General features: G+C 48.6%; 1 protein-coding gene across 12 annotated transcripts in view; it reads left to right on the top strand.

Moving 5' to 3' along the window:
- Nucleotides 1–18,928, top strand: part of DPF3 (double PHD fingers 3) — a 289,593-nt gene that overhangs the window by 150,625 nt on the left and 120,040 nt on the right. For all 12 annotated transcript variants that reach the window (XR_013521362.1, XR_013521359.1, XR_013521358.1 and 9 more), the window contains one exon: nt 13,154–13,281. Coding sequence is in view for 3 of the 12 variants with exons in the window: in XM_002754072.6 (XP_002754118.1) it covers nt 13,154–13,281 (128 nt within the window). In the remaining 9 variants the exon portion in view is untranslated. The remainder of the gene's footprint in view (nt 1–13,153; nt 13,282–18,928) is intronic.

Here is an 18,928-nt window from a genome sequence, read left to right as displayed (position 1 = left end):
CAGTTAAGCCCAAGAGGTTGAGGCTCAGTGAGCTGTGATTTCTCCACTGCCCTCCAGCCTGGGTGACAGAGGAAGACCCCGTCTCAAAAAAAGTGGGGAGCTGGGTCAAGTCATTTGTTCCTGGGTGGAATTATTCTCTCATGGAGTGACTCCCCAGTCCTGTTGTCCTCACCCCTTCAATATCGTAAATGAGCCATCCTGCCTCTGTTTCTTTACTATTTGCTAAAAATAAATATCTGTCCTCACGGGGGTAGGAAGCGCCTGAGACCTGGGAAGAACTCTGGAATTTGAAAGCATTCTTGGCATCCCTGGACCTATGTGTTTCTCACGCCAAACGTTGCTTCTCCAGTCAGTCTTGAATAAACATCTTGAAACCTCCTCCTTGCCTGGGCATCTGAAGGACAACACATACAACATGATTTCTCCCCACTGACTGACAATTGAGTTCAGTGTTCTCTGCAGCTCGCGCTTGGCCGCAGAGGCAAACGCAAGGTGTTTCATGATGTAGACATCACAATTCTGCAACACGAAGACTCCGGCAGGGGCCCAGTGCCAGCGATGTGCCTCCCCCGGCCCTTCTCCCCAAGAATAGGGCTCTGTCCTTGTGAAGGGGGAGTGGAGCTGGCAGAAGAGAAAGGTGGAGAGTAAATATCCACCAGAAGGCCTGGGAGCACAGCAGATGTTGGGCAAAGGCCAGCTGATTAAAAAAGAGGCCTTTAACTTCACTTTCTTTCTTTCTTTTTTTTGAATGAAGGAAAGACAAAGGCTGGGAACAAACTTTTACTTGTGTCCCCTTGGAGTAAAGGCTCAGATAGTCTGCTTAGATCAATTTAGCATCTTTCAACCCCAGACCTTCAGTCCCCATGGTCTTGGACAGACACTATCTTCATTTTAGAGACTGGGAAACTGCAGCACGGAATTAGGAAGCTGATTTCCCAGGTGATGCTGGTGATCCCTAGGACAGAGCCCTGTGGGAGCCTGCTGGAGCTGGTGCCGTGTTGCTTCAAGGCCCAACACGCTTGCTCATCCAGGACCCACAGATTAAAAGGGCTTTACAGCCGATGCTCTTCCTGCACCTGCAGTGCACCTGAGGCCTTGTGGATACCTTCTGCTCCAGGACACGTGGGGAGCAGGGTGGTTCTTTGCCACCCTCACCAAATTCTGAGGGTGATGGGAGGGAGGGCAGCCAGGAATAGGGTTCTCTCTCTCTTTGTTTTTTTTTCTGTTTTTGGCGGAACTTCAATGACTTGGGATGAATGACCAGGATGGTCACCCTCATCACGTGTTGTTGGGGGACACTCAAATGAGAGGGCAGGCGCCTTGGAGACGACAGTGGCTTAGGGTGTCCCAAAGCAGAGAGGGCCATAGGCCAGCCAAGAAGCAAGTCACAGGGACCTGCAGAGGGGTATCCCCCAAAGGGGCGGTCCAGGCGGAGGGACCTGAGTCTTGCCTGCTCTGGCAGGGGTGGTAAGGCGGCTTCACCCGCCCAGGGTGCTGTCCCCGCTGCGCTGAACTGCCAGAACTCTACAGATGGGAGCAGGCTGCGGCCAACTTCCCCCGCTTTTGAAAATCCTGCATCTTAATTAGTTCCCTACTGCTTTTGTACATGGCCCACATTTTAATAGTCTCTAGGCTTCTCCACCATTTGCTCTCTGATGTTCAGTGTGATTTCTCTTCTCCTCAAGACAGTGCCCCTGGCTCCTCCGACACCCTCCCAGTCCGGGAACAACTTAAGGAACGCCGAGGTGCCAAGCATGTAGCCTGAGATTGATGAGCCTGTCAGCCGGCTCCCTCTGCCCCCAGCCTTCCCCCTCTGCTGTGTGCTCCTCAGATGGATGAGCCAGGCGGGGGTGGGCAAGAGGGGGGAGATGGAGGAAGGGACCCACGGAGCCTCAAGCCAGGTGTGAGCCAATGGACAACGTGACCTTCTCCTGGCCTGCAGAGGAGTCTGGCTGTGTCCTTCCGAGGGGGAAGGACGCTCCGGCTCCCACCCCCATCTGTCAGTGCTTATCTGTCTCTGGGCAGGGGGGTTGCCTGAGCTTGGTACGGCTGGGAGAATGGATGCCTTCAAGTGCATCAGGGGGAAATGACCAGTCATTTATCTCTTTCCTGCAGTGTCAGAGCCTGCAGCCATCCATCTGGAGGCCGGGAACAGCAGCCTCGTCAGCACCGGTTGGCCTCCTAAGAAGGGGAGCTGGAGTGAGGCGGGCAGGCCGTGCAGCTCCCACTCAGGCTGTGGCTATTATGTGCTGGAAGTGACCTGTTCCTTTTGCCTTTCTGTCAGTCACAGGAAAGGAGCCAGGACTGGGGGATGAAGTCTGGGTGTCCTCACCTCTGCTCCTGTTCCCCAGCTCTGCTGGTGTTCTGCAGGGCTCTGGGAGCTGGGGCTGGCAGAGGAGGTGGGCCAGCAGCAGGCAGTGGGCAGGGCAGCGGCATGGCTGCTGCTGAGTGTCCACGGTCATGTTTTGCAGTGGAACCTGGCAGAGCCACGTGTAGAAGGATCACCCATTATGCTATCACTTGCTCACCTGTGCCTCTGCCCACTGGGAGGTGGACACCTTGATGGCGAGGGCGCATCTGTTTCTTCATCTGCATCCCTGGCACCCAGCATGAGGCTTGGCACATAGTACATGGGCAGTACGATTTCTAAAGGGATGAGGGAAAGAGACGTGTCTGGTGTTTGATCTTAACCTTGGAGCACGTGACTTAGCTCTCAACATCTCCGCTTCACAGATGAGGGAGGCTCTGCCGGAGAGGAGAGGCCTGGGGCCGCTGAGCTAGGCTTCCCTTGCGGTTCCCAGCCTGGCCTGGGGCCCCCAAGTGTTGCCATCCTGCCTCTTTGGTTTTGGGTTCTAGGGGTCTTCCCTGTCCAGATCTCCTTGTTCTGCAGGAGGAGAGGCACCAAATGGGGATCACAAGGCCTAGGTTCAAGTCCAGATCCCTGAAGCCACTGGCTTTGTGATTTTGGGCAATTTCCTAACCCTGCCTCAGTTCTTCATCTGTGAGACATGCATCATGGTGGTTTTGCGGGGTTATTCTGAGAGGTGTGTGGGGTGGAAGATGGAGGACTTGGCAAGCGTGCAGAGGCGCTGTGATGCCACCTCCACACTGCACTGCTGGGTGGGTCTCCGCAAAGTGGTTGCTGTCCCCAGCACCGATGAGGAATTTGCTGCAGACAGCTCACTGTCCAGCTGGAAAAGTGTGTGCCATTTGGCCCAGAATGGCAGCTCATTCTGCCTGAGAGTCTATTCGTTTTATTTTATTTATTTATTTTTAGAGATGGGGCCTTGCTGTGTTCCTCAGGCTGTATTTGAACTTCTGGGTCCAAGTGATCCTCCTCCTGCCCCAGCCTCCAGAGTAGCTGGGAATTCAAGCATGAGCCACCATGCCCAGTTGTGTTTTACAGTCTTTTAAAAGGCTCCAGCCTATAGATGACCTAGAACTTGGCTGTGGGACTCACCTTTACCAGAACCACAACTTGCATGGCCTCATTCCTACATCCCAGAGCTCAGCCCGAGGCACCCGTGGCCCAGGGCACAGAGATGGGCTCTGAAGGCCTCTTCTCTGCTTTTACTACACCTGTTATCTCATGGTATGCCAGGCTGGGCCCATCTGGCTGGATCTTTTTCCCTGCCTTTGTTCTAGGCTGGTCCACTTTCCTCTTGAAGAACCATTCCTCCATGGACTTTCCCTGGTATGGCTCCACACCTTTGCCCCCTTTGCACTGGATGCCAGGCTATCCACTCAGCCTCCATCCTGGTTCACTGGGTGAAGAAGCCCCCTGCTCAGGAGACTGCTTCCTCCCCAGTGCCTCCTGCCCCCAGGACACATCTGAGAACCACCATGTAAGCACCATGAGGACAGAGCTCTGTCCATATCATGCCTAGCTCCCTCCCCAAGCACCAGACTCACTGAGAGGGCTCCACACACCCTGCAGCCACTCCTCACTGGTCACCCCACATCTGCCCTGACCCCCTTCACTTCTTCTCAGAGTGATTCTGTTAACATGCGGGCATCATTGTGTCATGCTTTGCACCTCCAGTGGCCTGCCATGGCACGTGGGGTGGAAGCCAACATTCTTGCAGGTGACTACATGGCCTTCGAAGCCCCTGTAGCTCCCCAAGCTGGTCTCCTCCCATCCCCTGGCTTACCCTGCCCCAGGCAGATGGGCCGGTTTCAGAGCTTTTGCACTGAAGGCTCCTTCGCCTGGAACATTTTTGCCTGGATGTCAGTGTAGCCCCCTCCCTCTCTTCCTGCAGGCTTGCACTTTCCTGGCCACATTTAAAAGTGTAACCCCCCTCCCATCACCCTGATGCTCCAACTTCTCCTTGGCTCTGCTTTTCCTCCAAAGCACTGATTACCATCTGTCACACTGAAGGTTTCACTTGTTTGCTTCGTGTATTGTTTCTCTCCTGCTAGAATATAAATTCTATGAGGGCCAGGATTTTTGTCTCTTCTCTTCACAGCCATTGCCCCAGCACCTAGAACAGAGTCGATACGTAGTAGGTGCTTAATGACATCTTGTCAAATGAAGGGAGAAGGCAGGGTATCTTCCACCGTGGTTCTGCTGTGATTTATTCCCCCAAAGCTGCAGAAGCAGCATCCACCCTGGACTTGGAGCAGCACCAGCATCTCTGCTTTCCAGCTGCGTCTCAGTCTTGGCCTCTTCCATCCGCTTACCTGCCTGAGATTCCATTTGTGTCCATTCTCCCTGGGCTCATGCCCTTGGTGGGGTTTGCTATGCCTCACCATGTCTGGTGGTCTCAGAGAATTGGAAAGGTGAGGAGTTTTTGCTGAAAAGCACAAGGAGAGGAAAACTGTGGGAGGTAAAGAGAAGGGAGCTCACACTGAGCATCCTACCTCTGCCAGACACTTCATATGTGTTATCTCCTTTGGCCCCACAACAATGGTGGGAAGTGGGTTTTGTTCTCGTAGTGTTACAGATAAGGAGATCAAGGCCACGTGTGTGCTTAAGGGTAATGGAGCTGAGAGTTCACCCCGGAGCAGCTTCTTGCACTTTCCAGTTGTCTGTATTCCTTTGAACTATGCTTTTATTTATTTATTGTTTTTGAGACAGAGTCTCGCTCTGTCACCTAGGCTGGAGTGCAGTGGTGTGATCTTGGTTCACTACAACCTCCCCCTTCCAGGATCAAGTGATTCTCCCACCTCAGCTTCTCGAGTATCCGGGACTACAGGTGTGCACCATCATGCCTGGCTAAGTTTTGTATTTTTTTTTTTGTAGAGATGCAGTTTCACCATGTTGGCCAGGCTGGTCCCGAACTCCTGACCTCAAGTGATCTGATCACCTTGGCTCCCAAAGTACTGGGTTTATAGGCATGAGCCACTGCCTCCAACATGCATTTTTATTTATTATTTATTCCTTCCAAACTTTATTAAGGCATCATTGACAAATAAAAATTACATATATTTATGGCACACAATGTGATATTTAAATATATGTATACATTGTGAAATGACTAAATGAAGCTGTGTCTGTCACCCCACTTATTTGTCATTTTTTGTGTGTGAGTGAGTGAGAACATTTAAGTTCGACTCTCTCAGCAATTTTCATGACTGATAAGTAGAGTCACATGCTGTACGACAGATCTCCAGAACATGTTCATGCTGTCTAACTGATACTCTGTACCATCTGACCAGCCTCACCCGCTTCCCTGACCTTGCCTTTGGAAACACTGCCCGCACTCCCTCCACTCCCACCCTCACCCTGCTGCTAGTTGCAATTACCTGGTCTGCTGGCAGCTCAGCGGTGAGCTTCCTCAGGCAGTGTGAGTATTTTTCTGTCTTGACCCCTTGTCTGTGGTCCTGATATCTATATGCTGGAACCCATCCTGGTGTGTCTACTAAGGGGTGAGAGGTAGGCACAGCAGAGGCCATATGGGGAAGGGATGCATCCTCCTGTTATATGGATATCCTAAGATTCTTTTTTTTCTTTGAGATGAAGTCTTGCTTTCGTTGCCCAGGCTGGAGTATAGTGACATGATCTCGGCTCACTGCAACCTCCGCCTCCTGGGTTCAAGCGATTCTCCTGCCTCAGCCTCCCAGAAGCTGGGATTAGAGGCACCCGCTACCACACCTGGCTAATTTTTTTATTTTTAATAGAGATGGGGTTTCACCATGTTGGCCAGGCTGGTCTCAAACTCCTGACCTTAAGTGATCCCCCTTGTTTCGGCCTCCCAAAGAGCTGGGATTACAGTGATGAGCCAACATGCCTGGCTGATATCCTGAGATTCTAAAGCAAGTGGTAACAGGGCCTGCAGGGTGCAGCCTGGGTGATGGGTCCTCAATGTGAACCTCATCTATTTTGAGCTTTATGAGTCACAAAACAGGGAGTCAAAGGCAGCCAAGAAAATGGCACCCCTAGGGAAGGAGCAGATGGATCCCTGGGCCTGCCACCATCTTAGGAAATCAGGCCTCTGATCCCCTCCCAGTCTCTTCCCCTGTGAGGTGAGAGATAACAATACCTCCCTCCCTTCTCCCTCCTCATGAGTCTGACAGTCTGATGGGGATAAATGAAATAATGATTCTTAAGCTCCTTTCTTCTTCATGTAAGTTGATATATAAATCCAAGGAAATATGATGAGCTTAACTCCTCAAAATAATAAGCACCCGGAAGAGAAAACTGCATGTTTGTATTTTTAAAGAAAAACTAGAGGCCGCTAAAAAAAATTAAAAAAAAAAATGGAGCACTCACAATCTAGCAGGAGGATTCTTTGCCATTGTCTGTGGGATTTCTCCCTCCCTTTGCACCATAACTCTATCTCCAGGCCCCTGCGTCAGTGGGAGCCCATGATGGATGGACGGATGGATGCGCCTTGTCGGGGTGTTTCACCACAATTTCCCTGGGGGCAGTCTGTCTGTTGGCAGAGCACACAGCCTCCCGAAAGATGGTATCTCTTGCAAACTCGACAGCTAACAGACAGCTCCTCTCTTTGTATATTTCCCCAAAGAAGAACTGTCTTAATCTGTTTTCTATATGGCGTATTTTATTATAATCCATATATGACTTGCAGGTTTCCAATCCTCCATCCCGAGCCAAATAACGAAGGAGTCAGAGGCTTCGGGAGCTCATGACATTCGTGGCGTTTGCATTTTTAAATGACCTGGGATTTAATTACTCACTGTGCTCCCATGTTGCACTTTCAGACTCATCTCGCCTGCATTCTGTTAATGAGCTCGGTGGCTCCACCAACCCAGTGGAAGCTTTTCTTTTAGTATGTTGGGTGGCAGGCTTGGGGCACCTGTGTCAAAAGCTTGTGGCTTTGATCTGCACCCAAGAGGATGGCTGCCCTGTCTGTAGCCCTGAAGAGAAGAAGCCATTGCTCTTTGCTAGATTTTTTTTTTTTTTTGCTTTTATTTGTGCTTTTTTTTCCCCCTATGCTTCAATCCTTGTTTGTCTAAGAGGTTTTTTCTTATTTAGAAACCGATTTGCTTCGGTTTGCACAGAAGCTGTCTCTGGTGTGATGGATCGTGCTGGAAGTCACCCAAGGAGTATCTCTGTTCCCAATTAGAAGTAGAGGCAGAGCTGCTTACGGGGCCCGGGGAGGCGACTGGCTTGGGTGACAGCTGCTGCCGCTCTGGAGAGAGTAACGATCCATGGGTTTATATCCATGTGTATAAAATCAGGCTAATTTAAAGATGAATTATGTGTGGTTTTAGACCATTTTCTTTTAATGTTGAAGGTTCAATGGCTCCTGTCGGGCTATGTGGGCCCCAAATTTGTGTGAGTTTCAAAATGAGCACACCTTTAAAGAATGATTAAATCCTATATCCAGATGGGCCATATTAGAATCAAATTGAATCAATGAATTCCCTAAGGGCTCCATAGATGTGTGTCTAGGATGTACATTGTGCAAGAGCTGGGACCTGTTACCTTTCTTTCCCCTTCACTCTGGGACCTCCTGTGATCAGGAGGCAGAGTGCACCCTGTGCTGGTTTGTAGGGAGGGGTGGCTACCCTTTCACTCTGTCCTTGCAGGCCTTACCCATAATGCTTTGCAACCAGGGTTTGCCAGTGGTCTATTAGAACTCTGCTGTTGGAATGGCACTTGGCAGGTATTATGTAGGCAATATTAAGAACCACATTAAAAATCTTCCCAGTTTTTGGAAGCAAAGTCATAGTCAGTGTTACTTTTAATGCTGCAAACCTGCACTGTCGGGTATGGTAGCCAGTAGCCACGTGTAGTTATAGAGCACTTGAAATGTGGCTAGTCTGAACTGAGATACACTCTAAGTGGAAAATACCCACCAGAACTTTGAAGATAACGCAGATAAAAGAATGTAAAATTGGCCGGGTGCAGTGGCTCAGGCCTGTAATCCCAGCACTTTGGGAGGCCGAGGCGGGTGGATCACGAGGTCAAGAGATTGAGACCATCCTGGTCAACATGGTGAAACCCTGTCTCTACTAAAAATACAAAAAATTAGCTGGGCATGGTGGCACGTGCCTGTAATCCCAGCTACTCAGGAGGCTGAGGCAGGAGAATTGCCTGAACCCAGGAGGCGGAGGTTGCAGTGAGCTGAGATCGCGCCATTGCACTCCAGCCTGGGTAACAAGAGCGAAACTCTGGCAAAAAAAAAAAAAAAAAAAGAATGTAAAATTTGCATCCATATTTTATATTGATTTCATGTTGAAATGGTAATGTTTTAGAAAGGCCAGATTAGATAAAATATCTTATTCAAATTAATTACACTTGACTTTCTTCCTTCTTGTAAATGTGAATACTAGTAAGTTAAAAATTACGTAAGTGTCCCCTGTTATATTTCTGTTGGACAGTACAGCTGTATCATTAAAATCAAAAGTATTCAAATTTCGGAATAACATTTAGCATTTGTAGGATACTTACAATGTTGTAGATTCTTTACATATATGATCTAATTTTGAATATAAGTTTTGAATAGTATAAAACAAAAATGGATAAGCCTCATCTTCTACTCTATTTCTCACATTAGTTTTTTTTTGTGTGTGTGTGTATCCTTTTAGAGTTTCTTTAAACAGTGCATTACAGTGTTTGTTTCTGCAACCTTGTGAAATAGATACTGTGACCACGCCCATTTAGCACATATGGAAATGGAGGCTTAGGTTATGTAGCTAGCCCATGGTCACCTGACTTAATAAAGCAAGGCTGGGGTTTGACTCCATGGCTGTCTGAAGGCAGAATCTATAGGAGTCAATTAAATATTGTGGTAATTAGGGAAGCATGATGCCACTGAATGTCTCTGTGACCCCAGGAGAGTCTCTATATCTTTCTGTGCTTCACTTTCCTGTTTAAGGGATTAGACTCTCAATGCTATTGGAGATTCCTCCTTCCTTTTTCCATTTCACTTTTCCCATTTGCTTCCGTTTTTCCTCTTGATTCTTACACTGCTTATCTGGTAAAGTTTGGTTAAAGAGGACCAAGAGAGTAGATTCAATTACGGGAAAGCAGGATGGAGGCATATTTAGCAGGGGAGGAAAGAGGAGCAGGAGAAGGGAGAGCGGAAGTTTGCTACTGATGGAAAATTCTATAGTGGGTAGATACTGTTGAGGAAGAGCCAGCATTGCATGGGGATGATCATGTAGGGCAGGACCCGGTGCCATGACACGAACCTACCCTCATCCTTGGCTAAAGATCTGCCCTTTATCCTGAAATATGAAAACGATGGAGTCGCAAAATGCAATGAAAGTATAAAGGTTTGGAAAAAGACTTCTCAAGGAAGGACCACAGAGAGACAGGGTGTAGTGTGTGCAGCCTAGTTAGGTGAATGGGTTTGGAGGCAGACAGTTCAAGGCTGGACTTCGCCGCTTACCAGCTGTGTGGTATCAGGCAAGTTCTCAACCTCTATAAGCTGCACAGCCTTCACCTGTAAAAAGGGGTTGATAACTGTGCTTTTGGGAGTGGTGGGGTTGATGCATAGCAGTAACAGCTGCCAAGTTTTGAATGTTTGCTACTTGCCAAGCCCTCTGCCTGTACACAGAATGTACCACAGCCCAGTCAGGGCTCAGCCGGGGCCTGTCAACCACTAGTAAGAATACAATGAGTGGGGGACCCTGTCACGATTCCAGTGGCATCTCAGAAAGATCATTGGGCTGCATTGTCATTCTGCTGTGTGGCTTTTCGTGGTTACTTAACTTCTCTGAGTCTCGGGTGACTCATCTACAAAGTGAGATGATTGAATTAGCTGATCCTTAAGGTCTTTTCCAGCTCTAAAATGCTGTACAATTCTGGGAAATAACACTAATAGGATTTATTTCATGCTGAGAAGGCTGAGGGGGATACTAAAATATGAACTTCAACTCTGTATATATGATTATTATAAGTTTGAGGGATGGTGACCAGCTGTTCTCTTTTGACTGAGGACAGGACAGGAGGCAACACATGCTAATTACCTTGATTAGGCATTTGAAAGACTTTTCTGACTTGGGAGAAAGAGTAATATGTCATCAGAGCCGGCTGTGGAGCTGCACGCCCTGAGCTCATTAAAGCAGACAGTCGGCTGTTTTTCTGACACTCACCTTAAATGTAACTTCATCACACAGGTGTTCCCTGACTCCCTGATCTAAGGCAGACCCTACCTTTATTCTTTCACGTTTTATTCTGTTGTTTGCCTCCATAGCACTTAAGACAATTCACAATTGCATCTTGATTTTGTATTTAGCATTTAATGTCTGTCTCTGGACTAAGCCTCCTAAAGGCAGGGCCTGTCTTTATTTGGTTCATCTCCCATGTCCCTAGTCCCAGCACAGCTGTGGTCACAAGGCAGGTACTCAGTAAGTATTTGTTGGATAAATAGATGGGTTCAGAGGTGGCTGAACTCGTGGTAGCACTCCTTGATGGGAAGTGGATCCTTTGCTCTTCTTTTTTGGTAAGAAAAATCCTAAAGACTTTGTCTCTCAAGAGATTTTAGATGCTGTTTCTCCTTCCCACCTTCTTTTTCTGGGGGTGTGCATTTGTTCGGTTTTAATACATGCCCACGTGCCCCTTCCTTGGGGATTGGTTAGCCTCCCTCTGTTTCTGGTGGAGGAAATGGGAAGTGTAGGTAGGGTCCTGTTGGAGTCGGAATGGAGCCCAGTGGAGCAGACGTGATGGTGCCACTCTTCCCATTTGCCCCTCCAGGTCCATGCTTTGTCTATCTTCACCCTGCTCGGACCTCGATAGGCTGCGTGAAGGGGGCTCCCTTCCCATCTCACTTCTGGTTAAGCTTGGGGTAGGAGGGAATGACAGAGCTGCGTGAAGGGGGCTCCCTTCCCCTTTCACTTCTGGTAAAGGTTGGCCTGTGGGAGACAACACAACAGACTGATGGAGGATGGCTGGAGAGAGTGGCTGGCTGTCCCTTCCCTTGGTTCTGGCCTCTGCAAGCCACAGCTCCTGCCCTGGGGCTCTGCTAATGGTGCTGTCTACAGACATTTGCAAGCACTCTACCTCTGTCCCTCCAAAAATAGCGGCAGCAGTAATGACCCCTTCCCACCCTCATCCCCACCCAAAACCCCCCTGGGGTGCTTTACCCTACCTTAATCTCCTCCCCCATCTCTGTAAATAGTCCCTGCGCTAAACTCTCAAAACCTCCATAAGAGCGGGCCGTTTGTCTCTCCTGTTTTCTGGGGCACCACCGCATCATAGTTCCGGCTCCCAGCTTACCTGGTACAGTGGGAGGGTCCACATATCCAACTGCGGCAGTGTCGGGGCTATGAGGTCCAGGATCAGAGAAGTATTTTTTAGTAAATCAGAATGATCACCTGTACCTTAGGTTTGCATCTTTAATTAAAACAGCAGGGTATGGTGGCTCATGCCTGTAACCCCAGTGCTTTGGGAGGCTGAGGCAGATGGATTGCTTGAGGCCAGAAGTTTGAGGCTGCAGTTAGCTACGATAGTGCCACTGCACTCCATCCTGGGTGACAAAGTTAAGACCCTATCTCTAAAAGCAAAGAAAGAAAGAAAGAAAGAAAGAAAGAAAGAAAGAAAGAAAGAAAGAAAGAAAGAAAGAAAGAAAAGAAAAGAAAGAAGCCCAGTTTCAGCGACTCACACCTATAATCCCAGCACTTTGGGAGGCTGAGGCGAGAGAATAATGAGGTCAGGAGTTCAAAACCAGCCTGACCAACATGGTGAAACCCCCATCTCTACTAAAAATACAAAAATTAGCTGGGTATCGTGGCGGGCACCTGTAGTCTCAGCTACTCGGGAGACTGAGGCAGTAGAATCACTTGAACCCGGGAGGTGGAGGTTGCTATGAGCTGAGATTGTGCCACTGCACTCCAGCCCGGGTGACAGAGCAAGACTCCCCGTCAGAAAAAAAAAAAAGAAAAAGAAAGAAAAGAAAGAGAAAGAAAGGCTAAGAAACACACCAACCCTCTGTCAGGTCAGGAGTTTGGGACACCTGGAGGAAGGGGTTCAGCTTCTCTCTGGTCTCTCTTCTGGGAAGGGCTGGCTTGGTGACCTCAAACCCCAGGTAGCTGATCCAACTCCTGATACCTTCAGAAAAACAAGTTGTGGTGTGTGGGCCATGCAGTGCCCACTCTGCTAATCTGGGGCCTGTTAGGCATTTGCCCTCGCTCCTTCTCTTCCTGTGGCTTTTGAAGCCCTCACTCCCCCATGGGTTGATAAGAAGAGCCTCTCTGAGGCTGAACTAACTTTTCATGGAGGAAAGCAGATTCGGACAGCCAGCATGGCCACGGGGAGGTCACAGAGTTGCCAGACAGAGCTGGGGTAGGAGGGAATGAGCATAGTTGGTGCCAGCACTGTGCATTGTTTGAGTTTCAAAACACTTTAATGCAAATGAACACATTTCTCCCTACAAAACCACCTGTGGGGTTGGGCGTTGTTATTCTCACTTTGTGGATGCAGTAAGCGCTCCGGGCTCCCCCACACCTGCGTTGCCCGATGTCATGGCTGGAGAGGTAGAAGCATGGCGTGTGAGCTCATACCCTTTCTGCTCTGGCCCAGCTTCCTCTGGGGTGTGGGCAGGGTCGGAATCTGTCTCTGGATTATGAAATGGAGATGGAAAAGCTGGACGCAGCTCCAGTGTTCCTCTCCCTCCAGGAGGAGAGAGCACAGGCCCCGAGTCCTCCCAAGAGCCCTGGGCCCTGCGTATCCTCCAGGACTGTCCCTCCTGCCCCGCCTGCTTCTAGTGGCCTGACCTGCCTTTCCGTCTTTGTTTTCCAGAAGTGGAGCTGCCGCTGAAGAAGGATGGGTTCACCTCAGAAAGCACCACACTGGAAGCCTTGCTCCGTGGTGAGGGGGTTGAGAAGAAGGTGGATGCCAGAGAGGAGGAAAGCATCCAGGAAATACAGGTATTCCCGCACCTGCTGGGGACCCTGTAGAGTGTCACGGCGCTTACAGAACTCCAGCACCGACTTGGCTCTGGATCCTCCCTGCAAGGGCTGGAGCTGAGTCTCAGACTGCCTCGTTTCCATGGTGGCCAGGAAGCTCCCAGATTCTTTTCCAACTTAACATATCTTCCAGAGGGAGTCATTATTGCCTCCACCTTGGTTCCCCTCCCTCTCTTCTGCCTATTTATTCAAAGTGAATTTGTTGAGCCTAGTGAACACAGGGGCTGTGTGGGGTTCCAGGGACACAGGGTGGAAAAAACAGCCTGAGTCCTTGTCCCCGTGGAACCAAGAGTCCATCGTCAAGGCTTGAAAATGTGGGCGAGTGTCTTCTCCAGTTAGAGCCATGTGAGTCTGGCTCACCCACCCCCCCACTCCTCACACCCTGCCTCGCTGGTCTCCACCACTGCACACTCCCTTTCCCAGCCATGCCCACTCATCTCTCAAGCCCATGCAGTCCTCACCCTTCAGGTGGGCTGGCTGCTCTGTCCTCATGGGTCCATCACCCTCTATCCATAGATAAAGCTCTCACTGAATAGGATTATCATGGTGCATACCTACCATTTCTTTTTTTTTTTTTTGAGACAGAGTCTCCCTCTGTCACCCAGACTGGTGTACAATGATGTAATCTCAATCTCGGCTCATTGCAGCCTCTGCCTCCCAGGTTGAAGCGATTCTTGTGCCTCAGCCTCCCAAGTAGCTGGAATTACAGCCCTGTGCCACCATGCCTGGCTAACTTTTGTATTTTTAGTAGAGATGGGGTTTCACCATATTAGCCAGGCTGGTCTTGAACTCCTGACCTCAAGAGATCACTTGCCTCAGGCTCCCAAAGTGCTGTGATTACAGGTGTGAGCCACCGCGCCCAACTTCACACCTCCATTTTTTCTTATTTGTCTGGAATCCTCATTGTCTACTACAATGTTCGGCATGGAGTGTTGTAATACGAATTAATCTTACTATAAAATAATAGCATTGATAGTTAAATATGAAATCATTAAAATTAAATTGTATTTCTATTAAATTTATATTGCATATTAAATATTTCTATTTTATGCTATACCTAATGTGCATATTTAATATTCAATTAATTAATTAATTAATTAAAATTAAATTTTAATTAATAATAATGGAATACATTGTTGGTTAGCTTGGTAAGTTCCATCAAGCCAGGGACGATGCTGTCATGCTCACCACTGTGTCCCCGTGGTCTTTCCCAAGCTAGGTACAGAGTTGAGTCTCCATCAAGGCATTGAATGAGTCAGGGAATCTGAACTTCTTCTCTGCCATTCCTGTGTTAAGATGAATTGTCAAGTCTTTTCCACTGAGTTGCCACGGCATGGCTTGTATTTGTTCCCTCCCCTCCTTTCCGCGAGCTGCAGCCCTAGTGAAGATCCTCATTAACGGTCACCTTTATTTGTCTAAGAGACCTTGCAGTCATCTTTGACTCCTGCCTGTCTCTCACACCCGACATCCTGCTCATCAGGAGCCCTGCTGACAGTGCCTTCAACATAAACCCAGTTCCTCCACATCTGCTCTCCCCGCACCTGCCACGGGCACCCTGGCCTGAGCTGCCCTCATCTCTCGTGTAAACTGCTGCGGTTGCCTTCTCAATGGTCTCCCTGCTAATGCTCCAGAAGCAGCCTTAAACAATTTTTTTTTTTTTAACAGCAGTTTTAGGTTCACAGCACAATGGAGAGGAAGATACAGAGACTTCCCATATACGCCTGGCATAGCCTCTCCATGATCAACATCGCCCACTAGAGTGGTACATTTGTTCATATAGATTAGCTGCACTGACACATCGTTATCAACCAAAGTCCAGAGTCTGCATGAGGGTTCACTGTTGGTGTACATTCTGTGGGTTTGAACAAATGTGTGACGGCGTGTGTGTCCACTCTTACGGTATCATACAGAAGTTTCACTGTCCTAAAAATCCTCTGAGCTCCACCTGTTCCTCCCTCCCTCCGTCCTAATGCCTGGCTGCCACTGGCCATTTCCCCATCTCCATAGTTTTGTCATATACTTGGACTCATGGGGTGTCACCTTTCCAGATTGGCTTCGCTGACTAAGTGACATGCATTTAAGGTTCCTCCATGTCTTTTCATGGCCAGATAGCTCATTTCTTTTTAATGCTGAATAATATTCTGTTGTCTAGATGCACTACAGGAGAGGGAGCTTTTTAAAATTTAGGCCGATTCCTATCATTCCTGTGCTCAGAACCCACTACTGCCCGTGCTATCTCAGAGTGAAAGTCAGGGCCTCCTCACCCTTCTCTGACTCCACCCCTTTCTCTTTTCCTCACCTGCTCCCACTCCAGGTATAAGGATCTCCTTTTGCTCCTTCTAGAACATGCCAGGCATGCCCCAGCCCTCAGGCCTTTGCCCTGGCCATTTCCCCAGGTGTCCACTTGCCTCTCACCCTCACCTTCTTCATTTTTTAAATGTTTACTTTTTATTATTTATTTAGACAGAATCTCACTCTGTTGCCCAGGCTAGAGAGCAGTGGCATGATTGCAGCTCACTGCAACCTCCGCCTCCCGGGTTCAAGCAGTTCTCCTGCCTCAGCCTTCTGAGTAGCTGGGATTACAGGTGCACACCACCATGCCTGTCTGATTTTTGTACTTTTAGTAGAGATGGGGTTTCACCATATTGGCCAGGTTGGTCTCAAACTCCTGATTGCAGGTGATCCACCTGCCTCGGCCTCCCAAAGTATTGGGATTACAGGCCTGAGCCACCACACCTGACCTGCCTCATCTCTTAGAGACACCCCTGACCACTGCATTTCATCCCACACCCTTGCCCTTCCCGCCCCTGCCTCTTGATTCCACTCCACTTTTCTCATTCTTCTCCATCACTCTATCACCATCTAATGTACTTTCTAATTTACTTACTTATTATGTTGTTGTTTATTGTCTGTTTTCTTCCAGTAGAATGTAAACTCCTCGAGGGCAGGATCCATTGCCAGTTTTGCTCGCTCATATCCCGCAAGCACCCAAACAGTGCTTTGTGCTTACCAGGTGCACCATACATTTTTGTTGAATGGATGCATGGGGGAACAGATTTCAGGAATCGCCCTCTCTGACATGTCCTACTTTGCTAGCTGACCTTTTGTTCTAGAGCAAAACTCTGCTAAGAAACTGTTGTTTCCCACTAAATAAATCCAAAACGATGAGTGTGACCTTCCCGGGCCAGTCCTCTCCGTTCCTAACCTAGTTTTCAGGCTTATTTTCCACGACTCCTTTCCTCCCTCTGATCTTCAGCCTTCTTCCCTCCATGCCATTGGTCCCGCTGTGCCCTTTATCTGGCATGCCTTTTCTTCCATCTCCATGTGTACAAATCCCACTCGTCTTTTAGGCTCAGCCCCAGTGCCACCTTCCCCATCAAGCCTTTCTTATCTCCCCTCCAGCGAGGGGGATCTCTTCTTGGCTTTGGTGTTTAATCCACCTACTGCTTTCTTCCTCTTGTGTGTGTGTGTGTGTGTGTGTGTATGTGACTTTCAGATTCTGAATCAAGGTCTGTCATCTCTGTGTTACTTGCTAGAGTATTTTTTTTGCTCAGTTCATGTAATTTGACAGAATCAATGAATAGGGCAGAGCCATTGCCCAGAGTCTTGATGCTCTGGGGACATGGTTCGCTTTCCCTTTAAAGCTGGTGGTGGGCTTGAGTTCTTCTGATGCAGCACTGCGCTGGGTCCATATTGTCATCATCACATCACCATTGTCTCTGATGTAAACCAAGTGTCTGCTCAGTGCAGTGCATGGGTCTGCTATCAACTGTGCTAGAAGACAGAGCCAGGACCATAAGTCCAATGAGTGTACATGTTTTTTATTGCTGTGACATTATTAAAATACACCTGTAGCTGGGTGTGGTGGCTCAGTAATCCCAGCATTTTAGGAGGTAGAGGCGGGTGGATCACAAGGTCAGGAGTTTAAGACCAGCCTGGCCAAGATGGTGAAACCCTGTCTCTGCTAAAAATATAAAAATTAGCTGGATATGGTGGCACATGCCTGTAATCCCAGCTACTTGGGAGGCTGATGTAGAGAATTAATTAAACCCGGGTGGCGGAGGTCGTCATGAGCCAAGATCGCACCACTGCACTCCAGCTTGGGTGACAGATTGAGACTCTGTCTCAAAAAAAAAAAAGTGTAGTAAATGAATTATGCATTCATTCATTCATTCATTCATTCATTCGACCAAAGTTTAATGAGGGTTTCCTTTGTGCAGGCTAGGGACCTGCTGGGTGCTAGGAATACAGAGACCAAGAGAGACCTGTCCTCTCCACTCATATTCCAATGTGACATACAGGCAAGAAACAAGGAATACAAATAAAATAATTGCATTTTAGGATAAAACCCATAAGAAAAAACAGTATGAAGATTCAGCATCAGAGGAGGGACAGATTCTAGGTAGAGTCCTGGGGGAGATGAAGGATTTAACCTCAACCCTATGGGATGAAAAGAGCCAGGAAAGGGAGGGTCCTGGGGAAGAGCTTTCTGGGCAGAGGAGTAGTGGGTGTGAAGGCCCCTAGGCAGGTCAGAGCTGGTTGTGTGGAGAGAATAGAAGACCTGTGTGGCCAGAGTACTCTGCCAGGGAGAAGGGAGACCAGGAGTTCAACAGGTGGGCTGAGACCAGACCACCGAGTTCCCACAGGACACGGAGGTAGCTTTTGGTTCCATGTGAAATAAAGAAGGAAGCCATTTGGAAGATTTTGATGAGGGCCGTGAATTTATATTTCATAAAGATCCTGTTGCCTGCTGCGTGGAGAGGAGATTGGATACAGGGCCAGCAATGGAAGGAGGGAAATCAGGAGATTTTTGCAGTATTCCAGGCCAGAGATAATGTAGTCTTTAAAAAGGATTTTTTTTTTTTTTTTTAAAACACAACCACAAACCACTGTTATCACCATAAAGACTGTTTAGAGTAACAGGGAGAAAAGTTATTTTAAAATGTGTTTATTTTCCAGATACTGTCCTTGGACAAGGAATGCATGTCTGTTACTGAGGGATCAGCTGACTTTGCTGGACACCCCACCCCCACTCCCCACTCCTGATTCAGGACTCCCCCTCTGCTTCCTGAGCCCTGAAACGAACTTTGTTTATTAGAAACTCCTGGCTCCTCCTGAGTTATGTCCAGAGGCGTCTGGGGTCAGGGCCACGTCGCAGGAAATGCAGACTCACTGGGTCCGCTGCCATTACATTTGAGGCCTGGGGCATAGACAGAGCTTTGGAGTCATAGGGCAGCTGATAGGCAGAGGGAGGGTGGAGCCTCAGGGAGAAGAGAAGTCAGTTTACTCCCAGACATTGAGGCCAGGTGGCACTCTGGGGACCAGCTCAGCTGCCTCTACCAGTCTTTCACCTTCCAACCCAGAGTCCATACTGCGGGTAATAAATACCCTTATCATGAAAAATAAGAGTCAGAATTGTAGCGAGATGCCAGAGGCAATGACCTTTAAATTCGAGGCACTTGGAACTTACCATGATTAAATGACTTCAAGACCTGGAAAGTTTGCAAGATGACTGTATGAGCAGCAGCCTCAGTCATAATCAGGCCTTATATTTATACTACGTCTTTGCCCCTAAGGCTGCAGAGCATTTGGCCTGTCACGGTCTTGG

Source organism: Callithrix jacchus, chromosome 8 (assembly GCF_049354715.1).
Source record: "Callithrix jacchus isolate 240 chromosome 8, calJac240_pri, whole genome shotgun sequence".
NCBI classification, from domain to species: Eukaryota; Metazoa; Chordata; class Mammalia; order Primates; family Cebidae; genus Callithrix; species Callithrix jacchus.
This window is presented reverse-complemented; position numbering and strand designations above follow the sequence as displayed.